Source organism: Pseudorca crassidens, chromosome 7 (assembly GCF_039906515.1).
Source record: "Pseudorca crassidens isolate mPseCra1 chromosome 7, mPseCra1.hap1, whole genome shotgun sequence".
Taxonomy (NCBI): domain Eukaryota; kingdom Metazoa; phylum Chordata; class Mammalia; order Artiodactyla; family Delphinidae; genus Pseudorca; species Pseudorca crassidens.
Genome location: NC_090302.1, coordinates 49,195,949 through 49,216,942, shown reverse-complemented (window position 1 = coordinate 49,216,942; position 20,994 = coordinate 49,195,949). Strand labels below are relative to the sequence as shown.

General features: G+C 39.4%; 1 protein-coding gene across 6 annotated transcripts in view; it reads left to right on the top strand.

Moving 5' to 3' along the window:
- The window catches only part of MAMDC2 (MAM domain containing 2), a 183,052-nt gene that overhangs the window by 131,956 nt on the left and 30,102 nt on the right, over positions 1 to 20,994 (top strand). For 4 of the 6 annotated variants that reach the window (XM_067744190.1, XM_067744192.1, XM_067744191.1 and 1 more), the window contains 2 exons: positions 17,867 to 17,960; positions 19,645 to 19,797. In XM_067744190.1, the coding sequence (XP_067600291.1) occupies positions 17,867 to 17,960; positions 19,645 to 19,797 (247 nt within the window). The remainder of the gene's footprint in view (positions 1 to 17,866; positions 17,961 to 19,644; positions 19,798 to 20,994) is intronic. The other 2 variants (XM_067744194.1, XM_067744193.1) reach the window with 1 other exon arrangement.

Below are 20,994 nucleotides of genomic sequence, written 5' to 3'. Positions count from 1 at the left end.
GTATATTGGAATACCCACCAAAGCATGATTAAATCTTTACAATGATTAATCAAAGATCTTTGAAAATATTTACAAAGTTCTTTTTCATTGCTAGGCAAGAAGAAATTATGATTATAATGACATGGCAGCCTCCTTGACTTACTGATTTCTAAAAGGGTCAAACCAATTTATGATACCTGTAGCAGAATATAAGCACACAAGTTTTATCACAATCTTATAAGCACTGATGGTATTGTTTTCCTGCTGACTAAATAGGTTGTTGTAGGCATCCCCTTCTTAATCCCATCATATTTTGGTCACCTGACTAAACTGAGCTATTTGGCTCATCCTCCTGAGCAACAGAGGAAACAAATTGATGTTTCTGTTGCCAAGTTCCAACTCCTAGCCTAGGCTTATGTTTTTTAAGCCTATTTCCTAGCCAGTTCCAAACATTTCCTGAATGAGACTATCTTTCTATAAATGTCATCTCACATTTGCAGCATTTTTGCATTTCCTCTTTGATCTCCTAGTCCTTCCCTGCACCTCTTAGGGATCCCAAAGGCTTACATTCTTTCCCCATTACTATTTATTTAACTCTCTCAAGTAGTTATGGCAACACACACACACACAGAGCAAACATGCACCAGACCCACATAATCAGGGATGCACCAGAAAATAAGAGAATTTTTGTTGTACTCCACACCCTCTGTTGCTAACGTTTTAAAAAAAGGAGAACATAATAAACATTTTATTCATTTATTTGACTTTATTCATTCATTTATTTATTCCTTAATTCAACCATAATTTATTAGGTATATGCTCAGTGCAGGGCATATAAAGATGAATGAGGCTCAGATCCTACTTCTGAGAATGAGATCACAGATGATAGAACATTAAGATACAGATACGTAAAATAACTACCAACAGCACAATCTCACTGTCTCATAGAAGGGCTATATAGAAAAGTAGAGGAGTAGTTCTACCAATTGGACATATAAAAAACAGTGATTAATAGAGGCCCAGCTGAGCTGGTGTTCGGAGGGTTAACGTTCAGGCCATGCTGGATTCTAACTCCTGCTCATGCCTCCCCCGACTCCTCCCTTCTCCCCAACGCTTAGCCCTCCCTCTCTGCCTCCAACCCTCCCCCTATCCGCTACTCACAAAACATGGGTGTTAGTAATCTTCCGGCTCGTCAGAGTGAGTCTCTGCTCTTACCTGACTTCCATGGAATGGGAGCAAGCCCCCCAGCAAATAAGGGTGCCCCAGAGAATTTGCCCTTTCTTCTTTGGCTGACTTCCAGCCCTCCCAGCGACCACAGAGACCCTCCCCAGCCACTTCAGGAAAACTGGATCTAGACCCAGTGGGGGCAGAGAAGTTCTTATAGCCTATTCAGGGATTTGGCCCCAGTGCAGGTGAGGAGACGGTAGGTACAGTTCAATGCCAGGAAACTCTGGACACGTATCTGAAGGTGGCCAGTAGTTTTTGGCGGGTCCCTTCTAAACAGAACCAGCTCAGAGAGTGAGAGAACCATCTAACATCCATAGAGGCAGCATTGAGTAAGGCAGGAAACTAAAGTTCACTGACTTATGGAACACATACAGGTGGAAACAAACATACAAACAGTATCTCAGAGAAGGGACAAGATGAGAAGCCAGAGTTTCCCTTAAGCACCCCTGAACTCAAACTCCACTTCTACTTCTTTTTCTAAAGGGTTTTTCCTGATTTTCTGATACCTTCCTCTATACTTCTAAATATTCTATTTCCACCTCATTGCTTGCTTCACTAACCTTAGCAGTATCTGCTGACTCCCTGCTATGAAAGATAAGAAATTTAGCTTATTTACGCTATTTCCTTTTGTTTTCTCTCTCCTCCTCCCAATTTTTAGTTATATTTTTAACTTTTCTCTTGGTTCCCTTTGTAACTTTAATACACCTAGCCATCTATTTTTGGTTCCATAAACTTTAGATAGTGTCCCTTGACATCCCACTATGTGCAGTGAGTGCATTTTCACCCCTCTATTTCCCCTCACCTTGCTTGCCCGCTTCACCCCTCAATTCTCTCAGCTGTACAATTGCTTTTACACGGTCATGGCTGAAAACATTTATATTCCTCCAGTGAAGCCTTCAGTGCCTTGCCAATGGCAGGATTTCCCAGTATGGGCCCCCTTGGCGTTTAGAAGAGGACAGTTCTGCCTTTGTGAGGGGCCATGCCTCACACGGTTGGGGTTTTGACATCTGCAGTGACAGCAACAACCCAAATTATTTCCACACATTTCCAAACGGCCCCAGAGGTGCGTGCAATTCTCAGATGAGAACTGTTGCTCTCTAAGCTGATTCTGAAAATTGAAATTAAGAGCCGACCCCACCTGCAGTCCATGCCTGCCACCTCCGATCTGCGCTCTGCCCAGAGGCAGAGTGATGATGAGGAAGCCTCCCGTGCAGTGACCCCCTGGCTTCCCGTTGCTCTGAGGGAAAAGGCTCTCATGCTCTGACACGATCCCCTCCCCAGCTTGGCCGCTTTTCCCTGCATTCTAATCCCATTGTACTCAGTTCCTGGAACATGCTGCCCTCTCCCACTTTGAGCCCTTGCACACATCTCCTCTGCCTAGACTCTTGTTAATTCAGTCACTGCTGAATGTCCCTTCCACAGACACCCCTCCTCTGGCTCACTGCCCAGAATAGGTTAGGGTGCCCTGGGCCTCCTAGGCCTCTCCTGCGTCGTCTTGGAGACAGGATAGCACAGCGATTAGGGATAATGAGACAGGAGTCTCTCTGGCTTCAAATCTCCACTCTACTACTGAAATGGCTTTGCAATCTTAGTTTCTTTCCTTAATTGAGGTATAATTGACATATACCACTATATTAGTTTGAGATGTACAACATAATGATTTGGTATATGTATATACTGTGAAATGATCACCGCAATGTTTACTTTACATCTGTCACCTCACACAGTTACAAATTTTGTCTCTTGTGATGAGCACTTTTAAGATCTACTCCCTGAGCAACTTTCAAATACACAGTACAGTGTTGTTAACTATACTCACCATGCTGCATGTTTATAAGTTTACAGTTGAAGAGTGAAGTTTCAAAAAGTTAAAATAGTCCTATTCTTGCTGTCGCATTGCCACTGTCCCTCAAATTCCAGACAAAATCCTTAACAGTTATACCTCAAAACTACATCTCGAATATGCCCACTTGTGTCTCCCCAGCCACCTAAACTGCTTCGTATCTTTCTATCTGGTTTTTCTGCTCCCACCTTGCTCTCTCTACGCTCTCATGCAGCCACCAGAATCATCATATTGAAACAGAAATAGGATCAGGCCACTCTCCCGCATGAAACTGTCCTATTGTCTTTAGAATAAACCTCCATTCCCTCCTGTGGCTTATGAGGCCATGCACGATCTGGTCCCCGCCTCCTTCACCGACTTCGTCTCCCTTCACTCTGCCCATGATCACATAGTCACACAGTCCCCATAGTCACACCGGCCTTCTCTCTGTCCCCTGAGTCCCAAGGCCTTTCCTTCACCAGGGCCATTGCACTTGCCATCCCCTCTGCCTGCGATGCCCTGCCCCCATCTATCCTACGTCAAGCCCGGTTCCCATTCTACTGTCCCAGTCAAATGTCTCCTCTTAGAAAGGAACTTCCCTGACCACCCAGTCTGTAACTGCTTTTCCCATCCCCAAGTTATTCCCCATGATATTTCCTATTTTATTTTGTGCATAGCATTTACCTCAATATGAAATTTTCTGATTTGTTTGTCTACTTGTTCACTGTCCATTTCTCTTTTCCCATAAAAATATAACAATGAAAAGGAATAAGTAAAAGAATGAAAGAGTGGACTTTCTAAGGATGGTAAGTGGCAGAGCTGGGGTTTGAACCGCGGTCTATAGACTGTTTGAAGCCTGCCCTTTGCCGCAGGTATCTTTGGGTGCTCAAGGTTTCCATCCAGTCTTGGGGAAAGCCTGTTCTTGTGCAGCTGGAAAAAGTGAGGCTCCCAATATGTCTTGGGGCATAGGCACCGTCTGTTATTTTATTTCATTCTCACAGCATTCCCGTAAGGGAGGTAAAGTATCTCCTTTTAGTGCTCTTGGCATTCTAGAATACAGTTAGACTAACCCAAGGTCATGTTCTAGCAATGAATGCCTAAACTCAGAGCTCACTGAATGTGCGTCACTGTTGTGGGGAAGACCCTTCCCTGTCTCTGCTTTGCGTCCTCGCCACGCCATTCCTAAAGCCGGTCAGGTGTGAGTGGTCAAGGCCCAACTCAACGAGAGTAAATGGCTGCCTTTTCACACCTGTTCCCTGGCTGGGAGCCTTGTATTTGAATCTTGACTACACCTGGCCTAACCCTAATCCCGGTGTGAGTTTCACCGGTGGAGATGTTTGGTAGATATGTTTGAGTATCTGTGCTGCACAAAATAATAACAATAATCTCTTCCCTTCACATTGCTTCTTAGTATAGCCTGCTTTCATGAACATTATTTTCACCTCTCAGTGAGTTGTCATGTGAGATCAGAGCTGAGTGGAGTGACGGGCAGCCTGGACAGAACTGTAAAGTCAAAACTGTCGGCCTCTTTCCCTTTGTTTCTCCTCCTGCCTCAATCCTAATCCCTGCACACTAGCTCACCTGTGCCTTCCCGGGTACCTCCCACTCTGGATGTTTCTTTACCTTTATTTCCATATTAGTTCTTACCCAGACCATTTTAAGGACAATGGGCTGATTCGATTAACAAGTCCCTGCTCTCTCCCCTATACAGTCTAATGTTTGATGGAAACTATAATATATATTTCTACTTAAGGAATGATAGCAATGGTAAGAATTTCCCAGAGACCATTCTAACAAAATAGCCGTATGGATGGCTGTGTAATGTCACAGCTGCCAACAGCAACAGGAACTTTTATTGAACACTTTCCACGCGCCAGACACCGTGCTAAGCACTCAACGTGCATTACTTCATTTGATGCTGCAGCACGCTAGGAAGGAAAGCTGTGTAGCCCTATTTAACAGACAAAGAAAGCTTGTGCAGAACATTAAGGACGTTCAACAGCACACAGCTATTAAGAGGCAGAGCAGAGAGGTAAATCCAAGTCTTATTCAATCCAGAATCCATGCTTTTTATACCATACCTTAATGCCCCCACCCCAGCCCTCTCCTGGCTAATGTGGAAAGTGTAGGATCAGATAAGAAGGGGAAGCCAGCCCTAACTCAAGACTTCAAAAAATCTCTAGGGCTTCATTATTAACTCTCTGTTGTTCTATTTTAGAAATCACTTTGGCTCCTAGGAGGGGGTCAAAATTCAAGGTGGTTCAGCACAGACAAAGGAGATCTGTGGGGTAGAGGGAAGTACAGCATAATGCTCAAGAGACTTGGCTGTGGGCTCTCTGGCGCTTACGCCTTTATAATTGGGGCTAGTTATGTGAATATTGCTGAGCCTTGCTTTTCTTCATATGCAAAATGAGTGTATTAGTAGTACGTGCCTCATAGGATTACGGTGCATCATGTAAAACCCTTAGCATAGTACCTGGCACATAGCTGACATTAATGTAGCTGGAGAGAGAATGACAAAGAGACTAAAGAATTTTTTTCCTAGGTCCTGATCCTTATAAGGTTTCATAGGTGACATCTCTTCAGTACCTGGGTAATTCTGTCCCTGAACTTTTGCTGTGAAGTATTCTTTAAATTAAAATCAGGTCGGAGTTAAATCTTTATTTTAATAGTACTAGACTACTGCACTTACACAATCATGAACTGCTGACAATATATTTGTTAACGTTTTAGAAACATTTTGTAAGGGCATGAATCATGAAATGGTTTTCTTGATCTGTTTTTCCTCAGCATGTTACTAAATAGAGAGCAGGTAATCAAGAGTTACCTTGAGACTTTCACACACTAGAGATGGTAATGCGGAGAGGGAACAATTCACTCCAAAGTGCTTTTCTTGAAAGCTAAATGTCAGGAGAGACTAAAGAGTCGCTGTCAGAAAGTCTGTAATGATGAAGTGCAAACATTAGCCTTTTTTTTTTTTTTTTTGGGTGGCTTGATGTTCTTTTAATGTATGAAAAAAATGTTTGAGCCTAGTGTAAACATGCTTTTGGTCCCTGAATTTTTTTTTAACATCTTTATTGGAGCATAATTGCTTTACAATGGTGTGTTAGTTTCTGCTTTATAACAAAGTGAATCAGTTATACATATACATATGTTCCCATATCTCTTATGTTCAAATCCTTGGGCTGACATTACGCTTGGTCACTATAGCACCTATATCAGGTCCCGCAATATCTTTTGACTTGAAGCAAGTTTTCCCTGTAACAAAAGACCATTAAGTGGTCTGTTAATTAGAGGCACTGGGAGGAACTCAATATCATGTTCATCAAATATTTCTTTTGGAAAAAATGTTAAATGTCCCATAAATGAGAGCATGACCAGGCATTCTCTTTCATCTGGGTCTGGCTTAATGATCAGCTCAGCAGTCATTAAAGTCTGCATGGTAAACCCTTCTAAGTCTGCATCTTTATTCTGTTGTAAGATTAAAGAACAAACTTCAAAAGTCATTTATGGAGATGGAGAAAACCCCCATCTGGCCAGTCTGAAAAAAATATAAATACGTTTTTTTTGACCAGGCAAGAACCTTATGTCAGCACTTCTCAGAGTATGTCCCGTGGAGTACAAATCCCTTCAGTTATTCCATTGAAAAGGGGTTCTGTGGTCAAATGAGTTGGGGAAGTTTTGTATGCTAGATCTCTACTTCCACATACACACATGAAGATTCACCCTGCACAGTAACATGTTAGAAACTCTGGTAAGTTCTACATTAAGGAATCCTGTTCAACCTTGTGTAAGGTGGCAGTTTCCTCAGAGTACTTGACATAGAACCCTTGTGTTGTGCATCATACTACTATCATAGCATTATGTATTGTATGGAAATTGTCCATTTACCTGCCTACCTACATTAGCTTACATCAGACTGTAAGCTTCTGGAGAACAGAGATCCATATCTTATTTATTTTTTATTTCTTATGTGAACACAATTTCTGGAACAGAGTGGGTACTCAATAAATAGTTGGAAAGAGAACCGAACTCTCAATGAATATGTGTTGATGGCAAGGAAGAACAATGTAAATACATCAAAGGAAGAAGAAAGGTGAACTGTTTCTGCCTTTGAATCATATAAACCATAATCTCTTATAACGTAGCACCTGTGCAATTGGTCCTGCAAGGAATTTGAATGTGAACACTTAAAAGCAGGAACATCCTGCTGGAGTGGATACAAGGATGCACATAAACACATATATGCCAAGTCTGGTTTGGGGCTTTTTATGATGATATTTATTAAAACCAAAAGCTGTAACTCTTTTCTTTGGAACAACTTACATTGCACCATTTCCCTATTCCCAAAGACTGATATGAGGTTTTCCCAGCTCTCTTGATTTTCGTGATCCCTTTCCTGTCCCCCAACACAGCTTCTCCAGCCTCCATTCTGTGCTGTGGTCCATGGAGCACCCACTTCCACATCATAGTCTCCCCACCCACAGGTCCTTCTGGCTTCTCCTACCTTGGTCCTCTTAACCCCTGGGAACCCTCAGCAGGTATTTTCATCTTCTTTTCCCTAAGCTTCTCAGCACAGCTGGAGAAAATGAGATTAATCGCCACTGTCCCCTCCAGGCTGCTGGGATCCATGCTGCTGGGAAAGCCTTTTATTCAGATCATCTCTCACTGACTTCCACGCTCGTTCCCCACCCCAGATATTCAGATCCATTTTCACTCGCAAGTTTCCAACTCGATCCTACCTGCCTCATTCTTAGGATGTGACCTCATGGGTTCAACTGCCAAAAGAATGAAGACATTGAACACAAGCCCCTTCAATTCTGTTCCTCTCTGAATCCTCACTTGCCTCTCTTTGAATCTGACAGTTGGTTTCTCAGTCAAAACCAACCGGTCATCTATACGTTTGATTTCGTCGTCCTGCCTCCTCTGGGACCTTATTTCATAAATTGTTCCCTCTCTCATAAATTTTCAATTTCCATTAGTCCTTTGCATGCTGCCAACATATGTTGGTCATACAAATGAACAGCAAACCTTCCTTTCACCTTTTTACCCATTTAAGTTGCCACCCTATTCCATTCCTTTAGTCTGCAAACTCCCTGGAACACGTGTCTTCAATTACTGTCTAGGAACCAGTGCAGTTTCTCCTTCTTCAAATCCTTGCCTTCCTCCCCCACTGCTCCCTCAAGGGTTTATCAACAGCAAATATTTCCCATTGATCTTGCTGCAGGAATCATCATACCTGAGAAAATCCTACGCTTCTCTCAAAGTCCATCTCAAGAGCCCCTTCCTCTCTGAATCTTGTATAAGTCATTAATTTGTGTTTTGTTGGGATGAGATTGTATGATAAAAGATCCTAGGTCAGGGCTAGGAAGACTTGGCTTGAAGTCTTGACTCTGGCATGAAATGACACAAATCAGAATGTCATGTCACCTCTCCATGAAATAAAAACTTGTTTTAAGATGTCCACTCAGTCTCTTCTAATTCTTATTATATTTTTAGACATCTTAATGTCAGGAACTGTCTTTTAATGTTGTGCAGCACAGTCCTTGTGGATAGCTTTCTCTATTTCTTTATTTCCTCTTGCAATAATCTTCTCATTTTAGCAAAAAGTGAATGAAATTTGTCTGTGATTTGGATTTCTGCTTTTCACTTTGCCCTTTAATAATGAAAATGAAACTAGTTGTAAAATATCTAGGGTTCTAAAATTTTTAAAGACAACACTTAGCAGTTTGCTTGGATAGAAGAACAGGTCTAGTAAGTTTCTGGAGAGATTTTATAAATAGGTGGCTATTTAATAACAAGACACTCTGCTATAAAGGGACTAAGGAATCAGAAAACCAATGTGTAGATAAGATACATGAGAAAAGGTGAATTTCCTGTCACATTTCATGATGTCTGAGAACATTGGGAAATGGCTGCTCCAGGATATTAATGTTCCAGCATAAGTAAAGCAGGGCAGCTGAGTGCAAAGCAGAAACTGCAAGATCATTAATTTCTGACACAATAATCAACACATTATAGAACAAATTAGGGTGTTTCCATACACAGAGCCAGGAAAATTATACTGTCAAGTGGAATATGTCTTAATGTGAAATTGGATAGAGGAGCTAAGTATGGAAAAGGAGCCTACTGTTGAGTTTTTCCAAGCAAAACTCAGTGTCAGCTGTCAGTCCAGGAATTCTAAATTACTTTAAATATGCATAAGGCAGAGTTGAGATACTCTGATTTTCCTTCTCTTTCATTTCCTTTCAGATATTTGTTGTTGGGTTTCTGTGTTTCATGTCAATTTATAGGGAAATGACTGGAAAGACTGATTAGCACAACTGGTAGTTGCTAACACACAGCTTACATGAGTGTGGTGTTTATGTCAGTGCATTCTTTCATGACTTTCCCAAGGAATTAATTTCATAGAATATGGCTGGATTACCACGTTTGTTCTCTCAGCACCATGGAGATATCTGGGACATTCTTTCCCCATAGTCTTATTAGTAAGCTTAATTAAGCAAAAATGTATTCCAAAGATTGTTTATAAACCTAAAAACACTACCTCCCTCCACACTTCCAGATTCCTAATCTTGTATTTCACAGTCTCACGATGGCTGCCTTTATAGGGAATCTTTTCCCGGGTTTTTTGGATGAGGCAACACTGACTAATTTGCACTTTGAGATTCTCTGGTGATCCTCTGGTTTCCTGAGCTCATAGACCAGGTAAGTATTTGCTGGACACTCTAGGTATAAGCTCAATTCACTTACTTGGAAATCGGCAATTCACATATTAGTAAAGACTCGCTACTTTCTCCCACAGAAGAATACCTTATTTTCTTTTGCATAGATATCCCCACCTTTTTCTCCCTCCCTTGTGTGGCTTTCTCTGGGCATTCTGTGCTCTGTCTTTGCAGTACCTACATCTAGTAGAAGTCTCTCTCCAGGTGGTCAACAAGCTACCTCCCTATGCATCTCCCACCACACCCTGAAGGGTCATGAGCTCCTATTTTCTCTTCAACATTGGCTTACATGTGAACGTAGGCAATGCTCAAAGACGCATTACTATTTGTGGCCTGCCTATTTCATCTCAGTCTCTGAACCAAGACATTTAGTTCTCCCTTAGTGTCTTTCTCCAAATAAAGATTGCCTAATAAACATATCTGAAAGGCAAATGTCAAGCCAGAAAAAACAGTTTGCAACGTATATGACAAACTCCTAATACATTTAAGCTTTAAATTTAATATATCAATAAGCAAAACATGAACTAAGAAGTAGGAAGGTGGGCAATGAATATATATAGGCTAATCAGAAAAAAAGAAATATGACTAGAAAATAAATGCACAAACATGTCCAACTTCATTTATAATCAAAGAAATTTAAAAAGTAATAAAATAGCACATTTGTCTATCAAATGGATCAAGATATTTTTAAAACATAATACTCTGGAGTATGATATTTATATTAATAGCTGCATTCATACTGCCTATATTGTTCAGTTTATCAATTAAAAAATCTTTCACTTTAGGCCAAAAATATATAGATGTATATATAATATAGGAGTTATTTATATACTTAAATTTCATTTATTAAATATTTATATATATATATAATTACATATTTAAGTATATTATATATAAATCATTGCCCTGGAGAGGTGAGTATTCAAGGAAATAGGATTCTCATAAGCTCTAGCGTGAAGGTAAATTGATATAATATTACTAGATGACAATTCAATTACCTGTATCAAAAAGAAAGATCCCAAACATGCATATCCTTTGACATAATAATTCTAATTCTAGGATTTTATCATCAGGAAATAATCATGGTTATGCACAAAGGTTTATCTACCAATATTCATCACAGCAGTATTTGTAATATTGCAAAATTGGAAACTGCCCAATTATCCATCAGTAGGGGTTGATTAAATAAGTTGTAACACAGCTAAAAAGGGCTTAGCATTATACAAGCTTTTAGCCACAGCTCTGCCTCAAGTCAGGATCTCCACTTTGCCCTGGGAGTTAATGAAAATAAGACCCACACTGTCTCTATGTCTCATACATGAGCAGAGGGAAGTCATTATTCCTGTTTGGCTATTAGCTAAGGTCACTGTCTTCTCCTGACCCAGAGAAATTCATCCAGAGCAGCGGTGAGCCCTTGAGAGTCAAGACAAAGACGTAGATTCCGCCTTTTTTGCAATTGATTGTGTTCTCCAAGTCTCCTGGTAGGACTGACGTTTTATATCTCCATCCACGTGTCACAATAGGACCGTATTATGATGTTCATCCTTGGGCATGACAATTAAATTGATGATTACATTACATTGCTCAGGGAAGTGTTTGACCAGGGGTCCTCCCTAAGGGAGGTGGGCCGGAGATGAACCACATTGTATGTCCAGGAAGGCATTCACACCTATTTCCTTTAGTGACGATGAAAGGCTTATAGGAAAATTTTATATAATAATGTTCTCGTTATTAGGGTGTGAGATTAGATCCTAAAACTCTAAAAATGATACCATCTCACCTTTAGTTCTAATGTTCATTTTTTCAGAGGCTTTTCATGTTTATTTTCCATTTAGACCCTCAATACTAATTGTACAGGATTGTGCAGGATCTATGTCCCACAAAAAAGAGAGCATGAATTTTGGAGTCAGACAGACCTCACTCCCAAAACAAAGGAAAGGAAGTGAAAATGGGTGCAAATGAAGATAAGATTGAAGGTGTGGATGTGGGGAGTTGAGGGGATTCTTTCCTATGGGCTAAATTTTCCGTGTGGAGCAGACATAAGGTCATCGGCTAAGAGAGAGAAGGACATCAGTGAAGTTAGGGAACACCTGCTGTGGAGAGGCGGGGTTACTGCCTGCGAGGAGAGGTTTCAACACTCACCAGCCCTGAAATTCAGTCACGATCTATGTAAGATTCAGGTTCTGGTGCCAGGTGATGGAGAACTCTTTATAAACATACATAAGGCAAAATGACAGGAAGCTAGTTGTAATATAAATACAGGTCAAAGACATACTTGTCCTCTGCTATTAATTGGGGAGTTTCAAGCCTTTCAGAATCATATTCTAAAATACCTAAAGCAAAAAGGAGAAAATGAGCAGATTGGTATAATGAAATATGTTCTATCAGATATTCGGAGTGTCATGTTTCATGGCCGGGTCTACAGCTAGCTGTTATATGACCTTGAGCTCATATCATAGGGTCTCTGGGCCTTTTCCTCATTCTAAAAAAATATCTGATTCTGAGGTCTCTTCTGGAAACTCCTTTTCCTTTTCAGTGACCAAATGATTTGAAAATAATGCAGATTTCTGAAATCAGTGAGTCGAGAGATCTGGGTATTTACCACACAAATAACAATGAAAAACTTTGCTGCTGATCTGCAAATCTACCACAGGGTGCCCTCTACCCTAAAATGGAAGGCTCTTACAAGCAGACGGACTCATGCTGGGTAAAGCTGGAAGCTGTTCACTCTTTGTTGCTTGTGAAAGCCAAGAGCTGAATTAAATCAGATGGGTCTTTAAGAAAAAAAGAAACAAAACAGATGGATCTTTTAAGAAAAAAGTGTTGGTCAGCTAAAGACTTATTTAAAAACACATGGTCATTCTGCCTTTTGTGGGATCTGAAGACCAAATATAGTATCTGCAGGAGGCATGCTGTTACGGTTTAGCAACTATTTCCCCAAACATGGCTGGAATTCTAAAAATACTAAAGTCTTATACTCATTTTTCTAGATAAAGCTCCACTCAGCCTGTCTTTAGGGATTTGTGAAAATTCCACCCTTTTAGCCAAGTGTCTAATGTCAGAATTTTTGTTTTGCTTTATGTTTTTTTTTTTAATTCTCTTAACAACTTATTGTCAAACAGTTAAATGAATGCAGTTGCATTACATAGTATAGTATATCCTGCAATTGTGTCAAAAGCATCTTAATGAAGGGCTCTGGAATTCCACTGACTGGATTATAGTAATTTTGTGAGTAATTATTCCACCAGCTCTGCAGTCGCCATATCCAAATTTATCTGTGCAGATGATTCCAGAAGATTTCAAACCTCGTCAGAATAGAAGTTAAATTTAACCCAGAATCAAACTCTCTGGTAAATTGTTGAGGTCCACTGCTTATAACAAGAACGTAACTAGGTTTGTTTTCGAACATGGGTAATTTATGGTGTTGTTGGCATAGGATTGAAATGTTTCTATGTGAAGATAGGAGGCCATTTCTGGAAACTATCATTCACATACTAATTATAGGCCCAACTGGGGCTCTTCAATTGGTAAAGTAGGTGGTGGATTAACCCAACAACCTGGCCAGCGATGTCTCTCTGGAAGGCCATGAAACTACTTTAAAAGTCAGTGAAAAACCAGTCAGTTCAGCCAGTGTTGAGCTCTTTAATACCAACGATGCTTTTTTAACTACACAACAAAGGTTTGTGGTTCCCTGCAAAAGCTTTCATTACTTCCCTCCCTCAGCAAAGCCCTATTCATTGTGTTAGGTACCACTTAAACTATGACACTTCATAAAGTTATAATTAGTAACCCTAATGTTTTTTCTTTCCTGCATGCTTTAATCAAGAACTTTTCTGGACTTTTACAGGTTTAGGGGCAGTCTAGCCCCTCTGAGTAACCCAGCCTTGTGGCTGCGTTTCTGTACAGACTCTCTCTCCACCCCACTGTCCCCACCCCCTGGGAGGGAAAAACTTTAGGAGAGAATTAAAATTTGTATACTATGAGGAAAGTTTTCTCAGTTACCCTTAGGATTTGCTCCCTGTCATTATGTTATTTTGAGGGAGTAGATCATTCTTTTTTGAAAGGGAGGCAAGTGAAAACAAAGAAGATACTCCATTGCCCTTTGACAATTTGCAGTTTTCTGAAGAAGGAAATTGGAAGAGTGAACCCCTGATCATCTCCAGGATGATTATTCAGCTGGAGTGTCAGTCCATCTCCCTTGCTTTTTTGCTCCTTTGCCTTTTCTTTCCAGAGCTTGAGGGTATTTCATTGCTCCTTAGAACTACCACCTGGTGATGTGCAGAGGCGAAGAAAACTAATTCAATCTAGCCTGCTTTTAACATGTAAACAACTGTCCTGCTCTGCCTGGGAAGAATTAACAGGTTGAAATTGACAGAGAATCCAAAAAGGAGGTAACAGATCTGAAAGTTCCTCACATAGGGACTACACGTAATAGAAATTTAGCAAGTGGGGTTTGATAATCCACATAGCAGTTTTCTACCACCTTTGACTGGTGGTTCTCAGCCAGAAAAGATTTTGCCCTGGCCCCCCTCCCCAAAGGGACATTTGGCAGTGTCTGGAGACATTTTTGATTGTTATAACTTGGGGGTGATATTGATATCTAGTGAGTAGAGACCAGGAATGCTTAACATCCTGCAATGCACAGGGAAGTCCCCTACAACAAACAATTATCTGGCCCCAAATGTCAATAGGGCTGAGATCAGAACACCCTGCTGTAGATAAATGAGCATATGCAATGTCTAATTTTAATATGATAAGAAGTAAGTTAAATCATGTTTTTGATCCTTACTTGACTATATTTAAAATTATTTGTTTGCAAATATGTATTTATCACTCTCTCCATTCACTGCCTATTTGTATTTCCAAAGTTAGTCTAGCTAAGTTTTCTCAACAATTAATATTCTCTATCAAAAAAAATTTTAAGTATCACTAGTCCCTAAGGACTGGAACCTTTAGTGCACTGAAACAAATTCATTTACACAAATCTAATTTGCCCTAACTTTTAAGAGATTTGCATAAAATCAAGAACACTGTCTAAGGGACAGCAATTTACTTTGTCCCTCTTCTCCCCTCTTAAATAGATATTAGTATCTATTCAAGTTGCCTAAGATTTTTTTCCCAGTCTTTAGAGATATTCTGTTTACTTTGAAATACTGCCAAAAATGAAATAAACACTGTTTTTTTAAAAAAAAGATCTATAAATAAACAAGAGGTTAATCCCCTTAAGAATTTAGACTATGGACAATTTCCTTCTTGTCACATTCTTAATGGGACCCAGGGAGAGAGTTCTTAAGAACAGACCAAAATGTTTGGCTTTCTCTTCGCCTGTGTCATCCAGGCCCAATCCTCAGCTTACCCAGTCACCAACTACCCTAAAATAACCTCTCCACCTCAAGAGGCCCTCAAAATGCAAGATGGCGGCACAAGAATAGGAGACGACATTATCAGCATTATTTATAGCAGGGTGGAAATCCAATGTGTTAGACCAAACAAGCTGATCTTGTCACGTTTCTTTTGTGTGTTGGAATGCTGATAGACAACTGCCAAACAGATCTGAGGTTTGAGGCCATAGTTTCAATCTAGTACATAGCTGACTGACTTTGTGGCTCTTTTATCAGAACAACATGTGGTCTGGCCGGTATTCAAAGTGTAGAAAGAGTTCTAAGATAGGAATAACCTAGTGGCCTGCTGTTGTCCAGAACATCTTTAGCATTTCACTTAACCCACTGTGGCAGTTCACAGATTTGTTTGGAATGTCCAAAAGGAGCCAGGAAGCTCTATCCAGTGGAACTTTCTGCAATGAGGAAATGTTACATATCTTCCATAACCAGCTCACTTGATCACTGGCTCTATGTGGCTGTTACGCACTTGAAATGTGATTAGTGCACCTAAGGAAATGAATTTTAAATTTTATTTAGTTTTCATTTAAATAGCCACATGTCCTCGTGGCTACTATAATAAACAGTGCCAATCTGAAAAACAGTAACTCACTATTCCACATCTTCATTATAGATATTTTGATTCCTTCTTCTTTTCTCTCAATTATAAATATAGCAAAATTAAAGAATGTTTAGAAAATGAAATTCTATTCAATACCCGTAATTTCATGAACCTAACAAAACTGTTATACATTTGGTAAATTTTCAAGGTTTTTTTCTATGTATTTTTAGATGAGTTCGATATAATTTACCTTATTTTATTTTGCTTTATTTTATCTATTATAACCAGCTTTTTTTCACTTAACATTATGAGAGGAATATATTTCTCTACTACTAAATAATATTCACAAGCTGTCAGAGTGAATGATTGCCTATTTCTTAGATTGTAGCACCATGATTTGTGTATTTCCTCTGTTTTTGAAATCTTGGGTTCTTTCATTTGCTTCCTTGCTTGCTTGGTTTTATGGTCATTATAAAATAATGCTGTAGTAAACATGTGAAAGCATGTTTACATTTCTCCTCTTTAAGATATGTTTACCTGCCAAATGTTTGAGTCTTATTTAGGTAATACTTTACATGGTGAATCATTTCACTACCACAGAATCATTTTGAAAAAGTACTTTTTCACCATTCATGTCAAAAACAGACTTTAAAGAAGTGAAAGGAAAAGAAAGCCAAATCTTTTCTAGGGGCAGCACTATTAATTCAGTAAATTACGAGACAGATTACTACTCCTTCCCATAGAACAGGAAGAATTGCTGATAAAATGTAACTGTACTCAGGGCTGATGCCATAGACCTCTGCTTTGCAAACGGGGAACAAGTTCCCACGCATAAATCCTACAAGTAAAATATTTTACATAGTCAGATCATCTCTAGAATTTATAAAGATAAGAAAATTAATGGAAGTTAAATTAAAAAACCCAAAACGCCCCTTTTATTTTGTTCCTTGTAAATACATATAGTTATATATTATCACATCTCCAAACTATCCTTTTTATAATTTAAAGTAATATGAATACAGTCCAAGTAAACTTTCACACATCTTACGATTAGGAGTTATTCTGAAGATATTGGCCTAAGACATTTTATATTTTGCATAGTGATAAACTGTCATGAGATTTTTCAATTTCTTTTTAAATAAATTCTATATTCTGGTGGCTCTGATCATCAAAGAGCAGTTAGATCCTATTGATAACACAGATAAATTGAAGACATAGCATACTGTATATTAGAACCTAAAAAGAATCAAATGTTCTCATTATTCATAATTTGGGTTGTACTTTCTGTAATATCTCTTTGTCTTTTTTGAATTAAGATTTGTATTTGAGGGATTGACCATGGACTGAATGACCTTGTGCTCATTAAGCATTAGGTTATACCTGTGAAGCAGCTTTGTAAACTGCAAAGTACAGTGAAAATCTAGTATAAATGTTTTGAAAAGTGCTCTTTGCTCATCCTATACATGAAAAGGAGACTTTTAAATTGGCTTAATGGAAAGAAATCCAAGACTTTTCTCTCTGTCTTTGGCACATGAATTTAATAATTTATAGTAGAGATTTATTTTTCCTTCACATACAACAGTAAAAATGTTTGGCCTGATAAAATAACTGCATTTAGGGCTTTTATTAGTGATAACACTCAAGGACATAGATCTTTACTTTGGAAATGGAACTTGGGTCTCCAGATAGCAAATCACTGGGACTTTGTTCACTCTATGAACGAAGCACATTGCCAGAAAGTCAATTCCAAAGAATCAATAGTGTGTTTACACTGGAAATGTTTGTAAAAAAGCTTGGACTGCCATCCACCCTGTACGTGCTTTGTGGATTATCTGGGGAAAATATTTAAAAGTTGACTGGTTTTCCTCTGCCACCTAGTTAACTTCTTGCTTTCCTCTCCCAGTGTTTTAAAGAATGTAAACTAAGTTCAGCATTAGTGTACACAACATATCATTGTGAGCTTGATTCTACTGAAAAAAATAAGAGAAGTAGTCCCAGGGTCATATATAAATGGTTAACCATCACTCATGCCACTGTGATCTGTGGTTCACAGACAATGAAGAGGTGCCTGTAGTTTGCTTCTGCACATCTGTTGTGTCAAGTACATCCCAGGTCGTAAGTGTTTCCAATTTTTGGTTGACAGAACTCACAGTTTTACTTTTCTGAACTGCAGGTGGTTTTCATGAGCCTGTGCAAAAGTTTTTGGGACTGTGGACTTGTAGCCCTGGATGACATCACAATAGAATTGGGAAGCTGCTCGTCTCCAGGTAAGACGGCGGTCATTTCAGCTTTCTTTTGTCTCCCTGGCCATTTCATAGCATGTCCTGTTTCTCTAAGAACATACCACGTACATTTAATCTGTGCTAGTCTGTCCTTTGCCTTTCTTGTCAGAAGTGCCTCTCTCATTTAGAAATGATGCCTTGAATGCAATGTGTGACTTTGTACATATGACTTGACCCCTGTATCTTCATCTATAAGAGAGGTGGTAATACCTACCTGAAAAGTGGGGATAATACACTTAAATTCCCTAGTGTAGGACCTGGCACAAAACAGTGCTTTAAAAACAAATACCTTCTATTATAATTCCTTTTGTTATTATTATTGTTGTTGCCTCATACGCATGCAGGTTTTCAAGAAATATTGGTGAAATTATTATACATAGACTAGGTAAACATATCATATCTAAATGATAATAAATAAATATTTTCCAAGTGAATTAAATGACAGTGGAGCAATGGAGCAAGCATTGATGATAGTGACAAATATTGTGGCTGTGTGTTGGACCTTATGTCTAATGAGAAAATTGTGCATACCTCAACCCAAATCATTGGTTTCTATCTACTAATTACCACTGCATCCTAAGTCTCAGGGTATCAATTTCTTTAACAAACAGGCAAATTGTGGCATCAATTTGGCACCAGAGAATAATCTCCGTGTTTATTTAATTAAAAGATAATTTGTTTGTAGTCGATTTGTGTGGCATTGCAAGAACAACATAAAACAAGATAAAAATCTCTACACTCAAGACGTAGAAAAGGGAATGAGCCTTCATTAGCTTGTAGTGTATATAAAATAAAATGAAGTAAAATAATTATCATGCAAGAGATGGAAAAGATAAGCTATTTATTAGAGAATCTAGAGGTAGGGAGGTACAACCAAAGAAGTCCCCAGGAAGTTGGGAGGTGACACCACTCTAATAATAATCATTATTACAGTTATTGAAGATAGCACCCAAAGACATAAACATTTGTTTTTGGAAATGGAAAATAAACCTCCAGGCAGCAAAACACCAAGTTCTAATTTATATTTAGCTAATATTTATTGAGAACTTCATGTTCTAAATATTTTACATACATCATCTTATTTAATCCTCACAACCCCCTGAGGTGGATACCACTAATATTCCCACATTACAAATAAGAATGCTGAGGCACAGAAAAATTCAGTAACCTGCTCCTCACATATTAAGCTATGTCTCCAAAATCACATTTAATTCTTTCACATTCTCCCCCTCCTCCAAAGCAGCTATAGAGTTGCTCTGAGGATTCCCTTCACTCATTCTGGATTTCTGAAGAATGCTCCTGCATGCCGTTTTATTATTTTTATGTTTCCATAGAGGCAACATACCTCCAATTTTCAGAGCTTTATAAGCTCATTCACACAAATAAATTCACAAGTCAGAGAAAGTTTCTTTCTCAAAGTATTCCCATACTTTTGGATCTAGATTTCTGATTGTTCTCTGCCTCTCTGGCAGAACCTAGGGTGGAGTCCAGCCTCTAGCTGGAAGCACCAGCGTGGCTTAGGTGGGCTTCTGGTGAGGGAGGCTGCCTCTTCATGTGGGGCATGTGGCCAGGCGACACCCATACGTGCAGCACGTGCTTCCAGTGAGCCTTGGAATACATATTCATTGAAAGAGCCTCAGCAATTGCATCACCTGCTGTTTCCTTGCAGAGAAGCTTCCAACTCTACCTGGAGAGTGTACTTTCGAACAAGATGAATGTGCATTTACTCAGGAGAGAAGGAACCGGAGCAGCTGGCACAGGAGGAGGGGAGAAACTCCTACCTCCTACACAGGACCAAAGGGAGATCACACTACTGGGGTAGGTGAGTTATGCCACATGGTGCTGTTTCCTAAGGAAACCAGAAATAGCATTCTAGGGGTCATTTACTGCATTTTGAAATGGGAAAAATGATGTGTCTAGAATGAACTGCGTGTGGGATGCTACACATGTGGGGTAGGTAATTCAGTATGTGCATTTAAAATCATTCTTTCTGTTTATTACATTGCTTATATATCTTGCTGGAAAAAGGATTTAAAGAGCTTACAAAAATATGCACACAAAGACAATTTAATTAGAGGTAGGTTTAAAAATAAAAGAGAGATGGACAAAAATGAAAAAAAAGTATATGATGATGTAAACTTAAGCCCAGGACTCAGACCTAGTATAGAAATATGCTGGCAGACAGGGGAGGAGATATATCAGTTTGAGTCCTCACTTTCTAGAAACTGAAAAAGATGGAAAACTCATCTGTAAAACATGACTTACAGTGTTCTTAGGATAGAAACAGATGAAGCAGTCCATCAATGGGTGGAGGCAATAAGGAGGTGCATTTTCTGTAGAAAATGTATAAACTACAATAAACTAGGCTAAAAGTTGATCTACTTCTTATTATCACCATGTGTCAGCAATTGTAAACAATGTCAGTGATAAAAATACTCCCTAAAGAATAGACCTTGGGGCTTCCCTGGTGGCGCAGTGGTTGAGAGTCCGCCTGCCGATGCAGGGGACACGGGTTCGTGCCCCGGTCTGGGAACATCCCACATGCCGCGGAGCGGCTGGGCCCATGAGCCATGGCCGCTGAGCCTGCGCGTCCGGAGCCTGTGTTCCACAACGGGAGAGGCCACAACAGTGAGAGGCCCGCGTACCGCAAAAAAAAAAAAAACAAAAAAAAAACAAAAAACAAAGAATAGACCTTTCTCACTGATCCTCTCAATTTTACTTGGTATACCAATTGGATAACAGCACATCATTTGGCCCAGAAAAAAAGAACTATCCCTGATACTAAGATTATAGAGATATTTCCTGAAGGGTCCTTACAGAGAGTTGCATAGTGCTGTTTCTTATGGTCTACCTTAAGATAAGTCTAGGGAATAACACCACAGAGCAACCTATAGCATAACCTATTTGTTGAATTGGCTTAATTTGGTAGGGTGCAATCAGGAACAGCTTTGTTTTTTCTTTCCAACACTCTCTTCAAACATACCCTAGAGAATTCTCCCTTCCCCACCCCTTGGCAGAT